Source organism: Arachis ipaensis, chromosome B1 (assembly GCF_059453495.1).
Source record: "Arachis ipaensis isolate K30076 ecotype BB chromosome B1, ASM5945349v1, whole genome shotgun sequence".
In the NCBI taxonomy this organism is placed as follows: Eukaryota; Viridiplantae; Streptophyta; class Magnoliopsida; order Fabales; family Fabaceae; genus Arachis; species Arachis ipaensis.
Window position 1 is genome coordinate 6,641,352 of NC_142436.1, and position 15,883 is coordinate 6,657,234.

General features: G+C 35.6%; 2 protein-coding genes and 1 pseudogene across 2 annotated transcripts; 2 read left to right on the forward strand and 1 right to left on the reverse strand.

Annotated features, from left to right (window-relative positions):
- The first annotated feature begins 209 nt into the window (after positions 1–209).
- LOC107612087 (uncharacterized) lies at positions 210–2,449 on the forward strand. Its single transcript, XM_016313944.3, has 2 exons — positions 210–576; positions 2,166–2,449. Exons 1-2 carry the CDS (start codon positions 312–314, stop codon positions 2,330–2,332), a joined length of 432 nt encoding a protein of 143 aa, XP_016169430.1. The 5' UTR covers positions 210–311; the 3' UTR covers positions 2,333–2,449.
- A 3,953-nt stretch (positions 2,450–6,402) lies between these two features.
- Positions 6,403–7,928, reverse strand: LOC107612188 (uncharacterized; annotated as a pseudogene).
- Positions 7,929–14,376: 6,448 nt separating this feature from the next.
- On the forward strand, positions 14,377–15,095 carry LOC148575625 (uncharacterized). Its single transcript, XM_088501625.1, has 2 exons — positions 14,377–14,463; positions 14,550–15,095. Exons 1-2 carry the CDS (start codon positions 14,377–14,379, stop codon positions 15,093–15,095), a joined length of 633 nt encoding a protein of 210 aa, XP_088357751.1.
- The last annotated feature ends 788 nt before the right edge of the window (positions 15,096–15,883 follow it).

Here is a 15,883-nt window from a genome sequence, read left to right on the forward strand (position 1 = left end):
GCCCTTTGAGCATGTGGTATATTTAAAAAATAAAAAATAAAAAATAAAAAAAGTATATCTATGCGATACTATGTAAATTTCGCTGAAATGACTAGAATGCCCTAAACAGTCTTACACGCATTACCAAACAAACAGAATGCAAAATATCAAAGAAGGTCACTTTCATTATTTCACACTCTAGCCTGAAGATGCACAACATTATCTTCAACTCCTTTGCTTGTGTTGTATAATTGGATGAGGTTCAAATTGTGTGACAAAAAAAAAAAAAAAAAAATTGAGCTCCTTCATTAGTTCCCATTATACTTGAAATAATGCTCTCTTCTCTTCAGCTTCTCTGCTTCTATAAGCAGCCACCACTATGTGAAAACTTAGTGCACAGTGACCATAACAACAGCATGTTATTGAAGGATAAGAGGCTAATATCAAATCCTTCTAATTATTTCATAGTTCATGCAGTGAAGGAGGATTCACAACAATATGAAGTAGACCCAGATAAGGCTAGAGAAGCATTACAAAAGCTTGATCAAGAAATCCAATCTCTCTCCAATAAACCAATCTCTTCTCCAAAAGTCAGGGGTATGTTATTCTCTCTTTTCTTGGTTATATCTTTTGTTTTTTATGTATAGAAATAATTTATATAACTAAGTTGATAATGTAAAGGTTTAATAGCAAATCTAATAATTATTTAGAAGATATGTAATCAATAATGCTATTTTCAAGAGGGAGAACATATTTGTTCAGTTAATTTGTTTTTTTTTTTTTTTAGTATTAGCTATAAAAATATTAATTATTTAACGTGATTCAGGTGTTAGTTTCCCCCTCCCTAAAGCCGTTTTGAATAGCTTGTGTGACGAGGAATTTGAGTAATATGTATGAAATTATTGTAGATTCAAATATTATTTAATAAAGAAAAGAAGAAAATATATAGTTAGTTAATTTTTTTAGATTTATTGACCGATAGAGTTTTTGACAAGAGTTAATTATATTCTATTTAAAAAAAACTACTTAAATAATAGCTCAAAGTTATTCATTAATCCAAAACTTAAAAATCTTAATAGCGGTTATTTTGTTAAGGTTTTCTCAATCATTATTTTTTTATGAATCACTTTTAATATTTAAAATAAAAAATATACAGGAGAATTATACACAAAAATTATACGCATAACTAGTAACAGAGCTTGAAATAAAATTTTGGGGACAAAAATTTAACATAAAAATTTAATAATAATATTTATATTAAAATAAAATTTATAAATATAAGTATTCTTTAATTTTGTTATTAATAAGATAATAAATAAATAATTCTACAGATAAAAAATATAAAATAGTTTATAATAGTATTTTTAGAGTCTTTAGTGACTTGAAATCTTCAATAATTGAATTAGAACTAAATTTTTCAGTAATTTATAATATATATTGAATTTTTTTTATCAATTTATACAAATACAATAATATCAATATTTATTGAATATTCTAATATTTTTTATCATATAAAAATTAAATTAAATACACAGTAAAATATAAAATAATATTAAATTAAATAAATAAAAAATACCTAATTTTTACATTTAAATTCAAAAGTAGAGAGAGTGTTGCTTGTTAGATGATTTTTTTTATTCTTATCTTTTTTTGTTAGATAAATTTTTTATTTGATTTGAATTTATTTTTTAATTTTGATGTGTTGTGAAAGTCAACAAAAATTCACCCAATTTAGTCTAAATCCAACATATTTTTAATGTTTAAAATTAAAAATTATTGTGCAATAAAAACAAAAAATGAGAATTAAATTGGGTACTTTAAGTTATAGTAAAATATATGAATCAATTGAACTATTTTTATTTTTTGAAAAAGTACTACTAATTTTTTATAAAAAATTTGGAGATTATGACTCTTCATTGTCTCAACTAAGCTCTACCCATACGTATAACATCACTATATTTTTTTAATATGTTTGATATGATATATTTTACTACTTAGTATTTTTCATGTTCAAAATGGAAGTATAATAAGTGATTATGTGTGGTGTATAATATATTCATTCTCATTTCTCATCATGACAATTTTGAAGAGGTAAAATGTTAAAGTTATCTAAACATATTATTTCTCTTTCTCAATGTGTTTTGATTTTCATATTATATTTTGATTATTTTCAACGTTTTTTGCAGTTTCAGATATGAAGATCAGCAAAGAAGAAGTGAATGAGATGGATCAGAAGCTTGAAATCACAGATTCGTTACTTGCAAGCGTGGCTGGTGGTCTAGTTCTCTTAACTATATTTTACAATACACTATTTTTTACTGTAATTAAACCATCAATCGATGGTTCACCATGACCTATATAGGATTTATTAATTTAAACATCATCCTTGAACGTTCCTATATAAAGGATAAATGTAAGAAAAAATGTTGATAACTAATATTTTTCAATTTGTCTTGTATAAGTTTGTAAATTTAGAGGTTTTGTTGCTCTCCTATTGTTACCAAACAAGCAAATAGTAGGGCAAAATTAATCATTAAATCTGAGTTTAAGGTTTTTTTTTTTTTTTTCTCCTAAATAGAAGAAGTGGGGAGACAATACCATTCGAATTTATAAGTACTTATACTGTTCCTATCTATTTGAACCAGGTAATTATCTATTTTGATACGGGATGAGAGTTAAATTTAGGTAATACCAATTGTTTTTTTTTTTTTAAAGATAATAGGTTATATTTCATTAATTATTAAAAAATGAAATACAAAGATGTCCAAAAGCAGAACAACATAATAAAAGGTGGGAATTTTTCAAAAACACTACACTGAAGGTATTCATTCAACGGTGCGTGGTCGAAAAACAAAGAAAAATCTTAAAGAAGAAATAATGATAAATCAAATTGAATGCAACTAAGAGCTTGTCTCATGGAGATGACGACCTAAACTGGGAGTTCTTTGGATTTCACGAAACAAATTGACAGAGCTTGCTAGAATGGCAGACGACATAGAAGTAGAACCTTCAAAAATCAACTGGTTGCGAACTTTCCAACAGTTCCAGCAAATGATGGCAAGCAATTGAGGATTACGCCCAGCATTCTTCAACGGGTTAAGTATCTCTGTTGATGCAGTTCACCATGTCCAAAAGTCGTTAGAACTCTGAGGGGGAAGACAGTCACGAAGATAACTCTGAGACCATACGTCTTTAATTCTAGAGCAATCGATCAAACAATGAGTGACTGTTTCCGTTGCTTCATGACAGCAAGGGCATATTGGTGATATAGATGGGATGCGGTGATGAATCTGAGCAAGCACCGGAAGTCAGGCATGGAGAGCTTTTCAGATAAATAGTTTAATTTTGTGAGGCAAGTTCAACTTTCATAGATCAATCCACGGCTTTTTCTGCTGCATATAATTAGGGCAAAGCTCCAGAGACGGATGGTAAAATAAATAGCCAATTCTGTAACCTGAAGCTGTATCATATTGCTTGGATTTGTTCAAATCCCATTTCAATTTGTCCCTACTCTGCTGAATTTTAACTGACAAAATCCTGTTTGCAACGTCTTGGGGAAATAATTCTTGAATGAAATTCTGATTCCAATTTCTATCTTCAGTAATTAGATCTTTAACTCTTGAAACCAACTCAGAAATAGCCTGTCTATTTGGTATGTCAGAAATCATTAAAGGATACGGAGGAGGCAGCCAAGGATCCTCAAAGGTTCGGATATTCTCACCAGTACCCACAGCCCAATTAAGACCTTTTTCAACAATCTTTCGGCCTTCCAGTATGCTCCTCCATCCCCAAGAAGGTAAGGCTCCAATTTCTGCCGTTATAGCATTACCATTGCTAAAGTATTTACCTCTTAAGATTTTGGATAATAAGGAAGTAGGCTGTGTTACAAGTCGCCAAAACTGTTTGCCTAAAAGCGCCAGATTTTGGATTCTGAGATCTTTAAATCCAAGGCCTCCTTCTTTTTGTGGGCGAGTCATAGTGTCCCAGCTAATCCAAGCCATCCTCCTTTCAGAACCTTTTTGTCCCCACCAGAATTGAGAAAGTAGAGAGTGAATTTCTGAAATTAAACCATCAGGCAACTTAAAGCAAGACAATGTATAAATAGGAATAGCTTCTCCCACTGCCTTAAGCAATACGTGTCTACCACCTGACGAAAGAAGATTGCGCTTCCACCCTTGGATTCTTTTTCGAACCTTTTCTTTGATCATACTAAAAGAAGCCTTTTTCGATTTAGAGACTGTAGAAGGCAAACCAAGGTATTTATCCTGAGCCCCAATATGATTAGTATTCATAGAGTTAGCCAGTAGTGTACGAGTAGTGGACGGAGTGTTGTGGCTAAAGAATACAGCAGATTTATTAAGATTTACCCTCTTGCCACTGATGCTTTCATAAGAATTCAATAAATGCAGGATATTTGAACATGCTTCAGGATTAGCCTTACAGAATAAAATAGAATCATCAGCAAACAGGAGGTGGTTGACCTTGGGACATCGCCTATGTATCTGAAGACCCTGAATTAGTCTGTTTTGTTCTGCCTTGTGTAGCAAGAAGGAGAAACCTTCTGCACAAAAAAGAAAAAGATAGGGGATAGAGGATCTCCTTGTCGAATACCTCTATTTGATTTGAAGAAACCATAAGGTTGTCCTTCCACAATAACAGAATAAGAAACAGTTGTCACTAATTCTCGAATCCACATGATCCATCGGGAGTCAAAACCAAACTTCTCCAATATAAACCAAAGAAAGTGCCATTCCACCCTATTATATGCCTTACTCATATCTAATTTTAGCGCCATTTCATTTTCGAGACCCCTTTTTTGTTCTTCAAGTAATGCATACACTCGTGAGCAATTAGGATATTATCAGAGATTAATTTGCCTTTAATAAAAGCACTCTGCGTAGGGCTGATTAGTCTATTTATCATACCCTGAAACCTATGTACAAATACTTTGGAGATAATCTTGTAAAAGACTGAAGATAGGCTTATTGGTCTTACCTGAGTCATATCTTTAGCATCAGAAATCTTGGGAATAAGACAGATCTGAGTGTGGTTAAAACCCTTCAAGATTCTGCCCCCAGAAAAGAAACTCTTAACTGCTCGAAACACATCACCACTAAGTATGTTCCAGAAGCTTTGAAAAAATTTTGCTGTCATACTATTATCTCCTGGAGCACTTTGAGGATGAATGCTAAATGTTGCGTGTTTCACTTCCTCCATAGTCACTGGTCTTTGAAGCCTACGGTTCATGTGAGCTATAACCTTAGATTCAAAATCAATAAACAGAAGTTCAGGGTTCTCATGACAAGTGGAGAAAAAGATGTCCTTGAAATAAGATTCAGCCACAAATAATATTTATAATATATTTATAATATATAATATATTGTTAACCGTCCCAATATATTTATAATATATAATATATAATATATATAAATAATTAATAATATTGTATTATTTTTAAATTTTTATTTTAATTTATATTATATATGTAATAATAGTTATATAAATTTTAAAAATTTTATTTTATTTGTTAAATTTAATAATTATAAAACTAAATAAAAAAAGAAAGAATAATACAAAAATAAATTAAAATTTAATTTTTTACTATCTATAAATAGGAGTGAAACAAATTTTATATGCACTATTATAGGATAGGATAGAGTCGAATATGACAAAAATTCGTCCACTACCTATGCATTGCCACCTGTGAGCAGAAGAGGCTTCTTGTACAATAATGTTACTTATTGTGCGTGTAACATCAATCTTTGTTTATTTATTTATTTTTTGACTTCCGATAAGATTGTATCATGAGTTTATTTGTGCTCCTATATTTAGTTTTCAATTCAATTAGATTTTCATTTGTGTTTGTTTCAATCAATTTGAAATTCATGTGTAAACATGGCCCGAAAAGATATTAAAGAGCGTGTTTGTTTATATGGATAGGATACTAAAATAAAAATAAAAAGATATAAAATTATGTTTAATAGATAAAATATAAAAAAATATATATATTTAAAGATATTAAATTTATATTTTATGTTTATTTTGATAAAAAAATATAAAAATATTAACAAAAAATATCATTTATTTTTTAATTTTTTTTATTATTTTTTTATAATTATATATATTTTTTAATTTTTTGAATGAAAAAATAAAAATAAATTATATTTTCATAATTATTTTTTTGTAGATTAACATTTGTTGGCCTTAGATAAAACAGTAGATATAAACTCAGGTGCAGTCGAATTTAAGTGAAGTTAATAACGGAGAGTTGTTAGATAGTTTGATTGATTTGACTAAATTTTCATTAACAGTTCTCTCTCACCTGTCAAGCTCTTTCTCACCTGTCAACTTCACGTGAACCACCTAAGTTTCTACTAAAACAGTGAATGTTATAAACTATAAAGACGTAACTGGGCTAAGTTGTAGTCACAATAATTGTATTCAACAGTTTCGATTTTAACAATAACGAATAACCCATTCGTAATCACTTGAACACATATATACATGTGACAAACAAGACAAAAGATGAAAATATTGTTAGTTGTCGCCAGAAGACAATTTTTGCTTCTTCTTCCACTGGTATGCAGCTGCTAAGATCTTAAGATTACTGGTCTGAATTTTTTCAGGGAACAAATAGTCGATGAATTCTTCAATTCTGGCAGAACCATCTTCAGTAGTAACTTGTCTTCTCTTCTTGAGCTTCTTCGGCAGCTTAGACTGGACTAAGCTAACATCACCAAGTTTCCCAGAAGCAGCCTCCATGTTGAGCCATTTCTCCAATAGCATTGCCCTTTCCTCCTTCAGTTCTGGAGCAGACGATCTGAAGTAGTTAAGAGCTTTCTCAAACACCCTTCTAGCACGCTGAAGGCATTCCCTCTTTTGCTCTTCTTCTGTCAGGTCTAAACTGTTCTGTGCCTCAAATTCTGCAGTCTCAAAGTCAATATATGCCTTCCACAATAGCTCAGGCATATCCAATGCTGGTTGAGCGATTGCAAGCTCGAATATTGCTCTAGCTCTTTCAGTCTCAGATAAAGATCTCTCCAATTCTGCATACTTGGTCCAAGCATAGCAATTTTCAGGCGACCACTCCAGATACTTTTCATATAGTTTTCTGCATCTATCTATGTTACCAAGCTGCAGTTCTATCTCTATATACTTGTTGAAAATCTTGTCTTTTGGAGCATTTCCAATGGCATTTCCTAATATCTGTCGAGCACCCTTGAGATTCAGCTGACGTATTTCAAACTGGGCTGCTAGAAGCCATATCTTTGCAAATGAAAACTTGCTGTGGGGAATCAAGTTGAGACACTTCCTGTATACATCTCTTGTTGGATCCACATCTTCAGCATCAAGCTCTTCGTAGAGTGCATAATTAATCCACAAATAGATGTATAGCTGCCAGAATCGCTTCTCCTCTGCAGGAGGAACATTAGCTATAGCTCTCTCATAAACCTCCCTGATCCTTTCCTTATTGCCCACACTCTCCTCCAATCGTATATAGTCAAACCATGAATCATAGTTCAAGGGATTTTTCCTTACTTCATCTTCATACTGAAACCTTCTTTTGCCAACAACAGCATCCTCAATCCCTTCCCTATCACCATACTGCTTCTCAAATGCCACAAACTTCGCTTCAAGTCCTTCTGAGACTCTTCCCACTGTGCATACTTAATCCACACGCCAATGTTCCATCTCACACGCCGAATTTGATCCTCAAACTCTTTGCGCTTGCAGAGGCGGTACTCGCCAAGCTCAGTGGGGTCAGTGATCTTCTGCTTTGGCGGGCGGATCTCAGCCTGCTCCCGAGCCTCCCGTAGAATCTGCTCCGCTGTGATTTGAATCGGAGCAGGTGTCTTGTTCTTGACCCTCGTTGGCCGTGGAAGCTTCACCTCAGTGTCCTTGAGCGTGAGGTGACCCAACGTTGGCTCTGCTTCTTTTGACAAAGACATCGCCCCAGTTGAAGGGTGCAGTAAAACGAAGGATTTTGTTGTAAGAAAATGGCGGTTGCGGAATTTGAAGCGTTAGTTTAGTCGGCTACACTTTCTTTGTCCAGCTGCTTTGGACTTCACATGTCCTATGTTCCAGCTAAGTTTCTGAAGGAGGCGGTGTTCGTTGCGGTGCCGGCAGCAGAGTTTGCAGGCGGCGGCAGAGGCTGGCGGCGAGGGAGGAAGGAAAGTGAACTCGGACAGAGAGAGAGAGAGAGAGAGAGGGGGCTCGAGGATAGAGGCTTGACGCGAGCGAGAGAGAGAGAGAGAGGGGGCTCGACGTAGAGGACAGAGACACGAGTTCACGGCGGCCGACGACAAGGAGGACAGAGGCGGCAACGCCAATAGCAGCTCCGAGCAAACCTGACGACGCGAGGAGAAGGGATCTAGGAGAAGAGGATCAGCGACGGCGGGACTAGACGCTGGCTGAGGAGAAGAGTCGGCGACAGCGGCGCTGGGCGCTGGCTGGGTTAGAGCTCGGAGAGAGAGGGAGAGAGTGGCTGTTAGGGTTTGTGAGTACTCAAGTGTTTAGAATGATGGAATATAAGAGAGTATTTATAAATATTAATTAATCCTAATATATTTTAATCTCTTTTTAATAATTTTTTTTATTATCAAATAAAATATAAAAATACTATATGTTTTTAGTTTTTTATGTCTTATTTTTTATGTTTTAATTTAGGGTAAAGTATATTTTTTGTCCTTGATGTTTGCTAAAAGTTTTAAAAATATCCCTAAGTTTTAATTTGTTTCAATTTTATCCCTTAAGTTTTCGATTTGCATCAATTTTATCCTTATAGTTAATTTTTTTATAATTAATATTTTTCTTTCCAATTATACCCCTCTCCTATCCCATCATCTTCATCATCATCATCTCTTTCTCTTCCGTCTTCACCATGAGCTCCACCACCATCATCATCAAACAACTATTATCAACTTCCTTCTCCATCCATACCTCTCTTTTTACTCCTGACTCTCTATTACAACCATTATGTAAGAGTACTCATTCAATCCATACCTCTCTTTTTCTTCGGACTCTCCATTACAACCATTATGTAAGAGTACTCATTCAATTGTATTTAACATTAAGGAGCATTTCTTTTCAAGTTCCCATAGAATATGAAGAGTACTCATTCAATTGGAATAAGCATTATTTTCTCTTTTCTAATTCATGCTCTGTCCTCATGGCTATTGCTGGTGTCAATTACAAAACTGCAAAAATAAATGTAATATTTCACCACCACAAGCCACAATAATATTTATCTTTGTCAGTGTTCAAGCTCAAATTTGTACCCATCAATGACCATTTCAAAAGAAAAATTTTCATTGATTTGAACTAAAAATTGACATGAAATTTTGAAAAACCATACCAACTCCACGACTTTCCCTAATCCTATTGCTCCTCACAGAACCAAAATTCTCCTCGAAGCTCCGTTTGGCTTCAGTGCTCCTAACCCTATTTCATCTCCGTCCATCTCCTCAGACCTCCTATGGACGAACGTGACCACTTCAGATCGATGGGTCCCGATTTGGCGAGCCACACGAGTTGTTCGATGAAGTAATAGACTCCCTCGCTGTCGAAGTCGACGACGGAGAGAAAGAAGTTGAGATCGGAGGAGACGTGCGGTTTGTGTAAGACTTGGAGTGCGTTGAGGTCTTGGACGAATTTTCCAAGGCGGAAGGATTTGCGGCTGATGTTGACGCTGGTGGAGATGGAGGGTTGGAGGAGAAAGGAGAAAGAAGGAAAAAGAGGGGTATGGCCGACGATGATGGAGAAGGATGTTGATAATGGTTATTCACGATGGGGGAGATGATGGTGAGAATGGGGAAAAGAGAGAGAGAAAAAGAGAGGGAAGTGTGATGATGATGATGGTGGGGGGATAGACGAGGGGTATAGAGAGAGAAAAACAGAGGGGAGTGTGATGATGATGATGGTGGGGGGATAGACAAGGGGTATAATTGGAAAGAAAAATATTAATTATCTAAAAATTAATTATAAGGATAAAATTGATGCAAATCGAAAACTTAAAGGATAAAATTGAAACAAATTAAAACTTAGGGATATTTTTGAAATTTTTAACAAACATTAGGGACAAAAAATATACTTTACCCTTTAATTTATCATATCCTCAAAACAATCGCAATCTTTGTGCTGATGATAAAAACGGTAATAGTATTATTACTTATTACCGTTGAACAAATAAAATTTTCTAGACAAAAATAAAAACAAAATTCGGAAAAAAATGATAATAATTTACCTTTAAAATAATAATAATAATAATAATAATAATAATTACGAATAGTATGTAATTAGGTTATGTTCAAATCTAAATTTCATTAGGTACACTTAGGAAATTCAAATTCAATTTTTGAATTAAATGGATAAATAATATATTCCAATACGTTTAAATACAAAATTCTAAATTTCATAAAATAAATTCAAAATTAAATGGATAAAATAAATTTATATTCTAAATTTCATTATGCGTAATATACATTCGAATACAAAATTTAATTAACTAAAATTTGAAAATACATTTCAATAGTTATGATGTTAAATTATGATCATCATCTAACTAATTAAAGTGTTTGGATTGATGTAAAACTCAAATATGGATACAAAATAGCGTTCTGCTAGGATTTCCACTCAAGAGGATAACCTAATGCAACGAAGTATGAAGAAAGTGAAGACGCGAGGAGAGGTGGATCTCAATCAACCGTTTGATTGTATGGAGATTGTCCCAGTAAAGGAAAAGTCCATACCAGTTTTGAAAGACTCATATAAGGATACTCTACTGACCAGTCCTGGTTTTGAAGGCGACCATGAAGAGCCTTTCAACATGGATGATCATGAGCCTAACCCTGAAGGCAAATGTTATCAAGATGATGAAGATGGGGGAATGTAGAGAAACTTTTCAACCCTTACTCTACGATTCCAATGTCAAAAGAGGAGTTTGAAGAATGGTGCAAACCATGGAAAAATGCTCTCATGGTCAAGGTGTTGGGCAAATGTGTTACTTTCGCGTTCATGGAGCAACGTCTCCGCAAAGATTGGGAAAGTAAAGGTAAGATTCATGTTATTGATATGAATCGTGACTATTTTTTGGTTCACTTTTCAGACGAGGAGGACTACACACATGCGCTTATGGAAAGGCCCTGGATGATCGCCGGCCACCATCTCATTGTATAGAGATGGAGACCTTTCTTCCTATCAGGTTCCACAGAAGTGAGGAAAATCGCTACCTGGATCCGGATCCCAAATCTTCCAATTGAACTTTATAACCACCGGTTTCTTTGGAGGGTAGGATCCGCTATTGGTCATATGCTAAAAGTCGATCGTACCACCTCAATTCACTCGAGGGGGAAGTTTGCCCGTATATGTGTTGAAATTGACCTGGCTAAACAACTGGTACCTCGGATCTCGGTTCTTGGATGTGAACTCCACCTTGAGTATGAAAGTTTGCATCAAATCTGCTTTTCATGTGGCAAATATGGCCATAGATCAGAGCAATGTATAGAGAACCTCGCATCTGGCGACAATCCGATGGAAGACACTAGCGCCGGAGATACTACTCCAGTGGAGGTACCGGTCGGGAGGGAGGGTGACCAGAATGGAAAGTCTGAGACCCCACGAAATCAGCAAAATCACATTAATGGTCAATCCATCGCTGATTTTGGGCCATGGATGATGGTTAAAAGATATGTTGACAAAAAGAAAGCTCAATCAGGACATAAGAAATCTCAGGCCAATCAGGTGCCGATTTCTAGCTATAATTCTAAAAAGGACGGGTCTCCAAAAGGGAAAGATTCTGGGCAGGGATCCCGCTTTGCTAATTTGCATGGGAAAGTTCGGGGAACGTGCAGGATATAATATGGAAGGTTTGGATAAGGACCAAGAGGATGTAGGGCAGATTGGGCCGCAGCTACCCCAGGCCCAAGAGGCAACGGTTAGGACCCAAACTCTAAAATGGGTCCCCAAATCGGGTGCAGGAAAAAACCCACAAACTCTGAAGAAACCTGTGTCTACTCCTAAGGCCTTACTGGAGCAGGGTGGGAATCCAAGCCAAAATAGAAACAAGGCTAAGAACTCAGAGAATGTTCTAGCCACCCCCAAGGGTGTGGAAACACCGTCAAGAGTCATGAAAGGGAAAGACAAGGATCCCGAGCTGGAAGGTATGGAGATGGTTGTCAAGGATTACATGAGGAGAATGGAGAAAGACCAATGGGAAGCTTTCAAGTCATTGAAGGATGCCCGTATGAACCTGGACCGACATGCGGTCCGCGACAACATCTTGTTCAGTTCGGAGAAGAACCCAAAGCCACCAGGTGCACGATTGGGGGTCCCGACCCAGATAAAGCACCAGATGAAATGATTGATGTGGTTGAAAACACGAACGAGTGGACACACTGGCGTGACAACATAGCAACTGAGATGTATGAAGAGTGGCGAACTAATCGTATAGAGTAGTAATAGATTAACTTGTGTTGTAGTAGATTTTAATGTATGTTGTCATTGATTAATTTATGTTGTAATAGATGCATTTTAATTTGTAAGACTTGTTGTGAAGGGAAACATTGTAATAGCAACTTGGTGCAGAATTAGAATACCACAACTGAACCGGCAAGTGCATCGAGTCGTACCAAGTAATACCTCAGGTGAGTGAGGGTCAATCCCACGAGAATTGATGGACTAAGCAACAACAATTGAATGATTCACTTAGTTAGACAAATAGAAAAGAGTATTTCGGGGTTCAAATTGCATTCTGGAATTTAGAAAGCAAACAATAAATTTGGTGTGAAAAGTATGTGAGAGAACAGTTAAGGTTTCAGAGTTGTTTATTTTCTGGATTTCTATTTCTTAACAACTATTTTAATCATGCAAGATTCAATTCATGACAAAATGTGATTGACTAAACCCTAATTCCTTAGTAATTTAGTCTCCTTTAACCTAATCAACCGCCAATTCCTTGATCACTTGACTTCGATTAGAGGGTTAAGTCCAATTCTAGTTTATTAGCCACAGAATTTCTAATTACCCAAATATAAGAGGATTATATGTCACGCATCCCGTTAAGTCCAAGTAATTAGTGATTTAGGAGAAATTACTTTCAAGCTTTTGTCCACGTAAATTACTTTTTCAAGATTTAACAAGAACTCAAGTAGAAAAAGGGTTATCTTCCAATATACTCCAATCCCTAAGATGAAGAACGAAAGCAAATCCTTGAAATTGGAATCAATACATTAATCAAAATAAAATGGTAATAGTATTAATCCATAGAACAAATAGAGCTCCTAACCTTAACCGGGGAGGTTTAGTTGCTCATGACTCAGAGAGAAAACTAGGGCTCCAAGAGTGTGTAAAAACTGTAATGAGGTGCGTAAGGGAGAAGTCATCCCGAAGGGCTTAATCTTTTTTTTTATATCTAACCTAATTTGATTTGAAACTAAAATAAAATAATAAATTCTAGCTCTAAAAGATTTTATTTGTAAATAAAAATAACCAAAATAAAACAAAATATAATAATTAAAAGCCAAATCTAACTAAAGATGCTCCTTTGAGTGAGGTTGATCCGTGTGTTTGGCACTAAATGCTAAAATCGGTGTTTAACGCCTCAGATGGCAGTAAGCTCCAATTTGTTTCTGACTGCCTGGCACTAAATATTAGGTTCAGCGTTTAGCGCCCTATGAGGCAGAGAGCTCGCACACGTTACGAGGCACCTGGCACTAAATGCCTAGGTTTGCGTTTAGCGCCAACTTGACAGAATGACTGCACGCAATCCAAAGTACTTGGGCGCTAAATGCCAGATGCGGTGTTTAGCGCCAGTTTAACAGAGTTGACATTCTTCTTTTTTCTTCTGCACAGACTCTGTCAAACCGATCCAAACTTTGCCTAAAATAATCAAAATAATAGACCAACTCAAAGTAGCATCTAAACATGTTTTGAAACACAAAAATTTAATTAAAACTAAATAAATTCATATCTAAAATGAATAGAAAATAAAGAAAAGATGCTCACGCATCACAACTATTTGTTTGTAATAGCAACTATTTGTTTGTGGTTATTAAAAATGTTTATGGTTATTAAAACTGTTTATGGTTGTTTTTTACAATTGTATTTGTTTGTGGTTTAGGGTTTACACTTGTTGTATTTGCTTATGGTTATTTATGTTAATTTTGTTAGGTGATAATGGACAACAAATGCATATGGAGTAATGAAGAGATTGATGCTTTTGTTGGCTTCATGGAGGAGTTCATTGTAGATGGTCAGAGGGCTGATTGTGGTCAATTCAAACCCGAAACTTTTGAGAAACTAGCTCTGAAGATACTGAAGGCTTTCCCTGGGTGTCTAACCATGAAATACTACAAGAATAAGCATAAGCAGTTGAAGGAGAAGTATCAGTACGCCGCTGACATGCTTGCATGCAGTGGATTTGGCTGGAATCATGAAAAACAATGTGTCGAGACTAATAGCAAATATGCCCTTGATACGTGGTTCAAGGTCGTGTGTGATCTTATCCCTACTTGAATGACTTGTATCTTTTTTCTTTGTATATATTGACTACAATCTTGTTTTTGTTTTCGTAGGCACATCCAACCAAATTTTATAGTCCTGGCAAGCCCTTTCCTCTGTTTCACCGGATGGAGGGTATATTCGATAAGGATAGAGCCACGGGAGCAGGTGCCATCAGTGGCTTTGATGTAGAGGAACAGGTTAATAAAGAGACTGAAGACCAGACAATTGGATTTGACGACTCTGAAATGTCTCCAAATCCAAACATAGACAGAGGGCAATCAATGCAAGGACAAGCCTCACACTCTGAAGTTGGTACAAGTGGAGGAAGCACAAGGCATTATGGAAAGAAGAGAAAGCAGGTTGATGTTTTAGAGAGGATGGCTGACCATATCCAGCAATCTTCCACTGACCAAAGGAAGAATGCCCAACTACTTGCTGATGCCATCCTTGGTGTGAACGAGAAGTTTAAGGTCGGTGAGAAGCTTACACAACTTGGGTTCGGTGATAACGAGGTGGTGAAGGTAGTATTGAAGTTTTCTGAGAGTCTGAATGTGTGTGCTCACTTCTGGGGCTTGTCAGATTTACGGAAGATTGCCCTTGTGCGTTCCATTATCTGAAGTTCTCATATGTGATTGAAACTTGTTATGTGGATTTAGCTTAGTATATTATGTTGGAACTATAGGGTTTTAGTATGATTAGATGGTTAAAATGGTATTTCTTTTTCTTGTCATTTGGGTAGCATTTGTTTGCAGAGACTAGAACTAAGACTGGGGGACAAGAACTTAGTATTATGTTTGTTGAGGTAGAGACTGGTACTTAAATTTGTGTCTCTGTCTCAAAAATTTCAGTAATTCAGTACCTCACCAAAAAGTAGGGACACTGGAGACTGAGATTTTTAAAGACAGAGACTGAAACTTTAATAATATTTTTGTACTTAAAATACCCCTATTGTAATTAACTAATGTCAACTTTACCCTTTCTTCAAATCAGATTAGGGCTTCAGTGTGAGCAGCCCCTCATTCCATCTTCTCATTTGTGCTTCAAAGTGCTTCCAGCCTCTATGTCGCTAGTGTCAGCACGTCCCCCTCGTAACCACCGCAAGGTAAGTGAGTCGCCGTCGAGGTTCGTCTTCCTAGGCTGCGAGTTCTCATGTCTTCATTTGCTCCTTCACAGGATAACATCTGAGGAACCCAGTTGAGAGAGTTTCCCCTGTTGCTGTCGAGTTCATCAAACTTCGTTGTTGTCGTCACAGCTTGTGTAACCTAGGTTAGTTGTGGTCAAATTTCATTACTGATTTTGGTCGATTTTTTATGTCGCGAGTTATGTTCTATGGATTTGGTTCTTTGTTCAACTAGATGCATAGAAAGAATCTTTCTTTTTCTCTCTTCAATTCGATTTGGTTCTT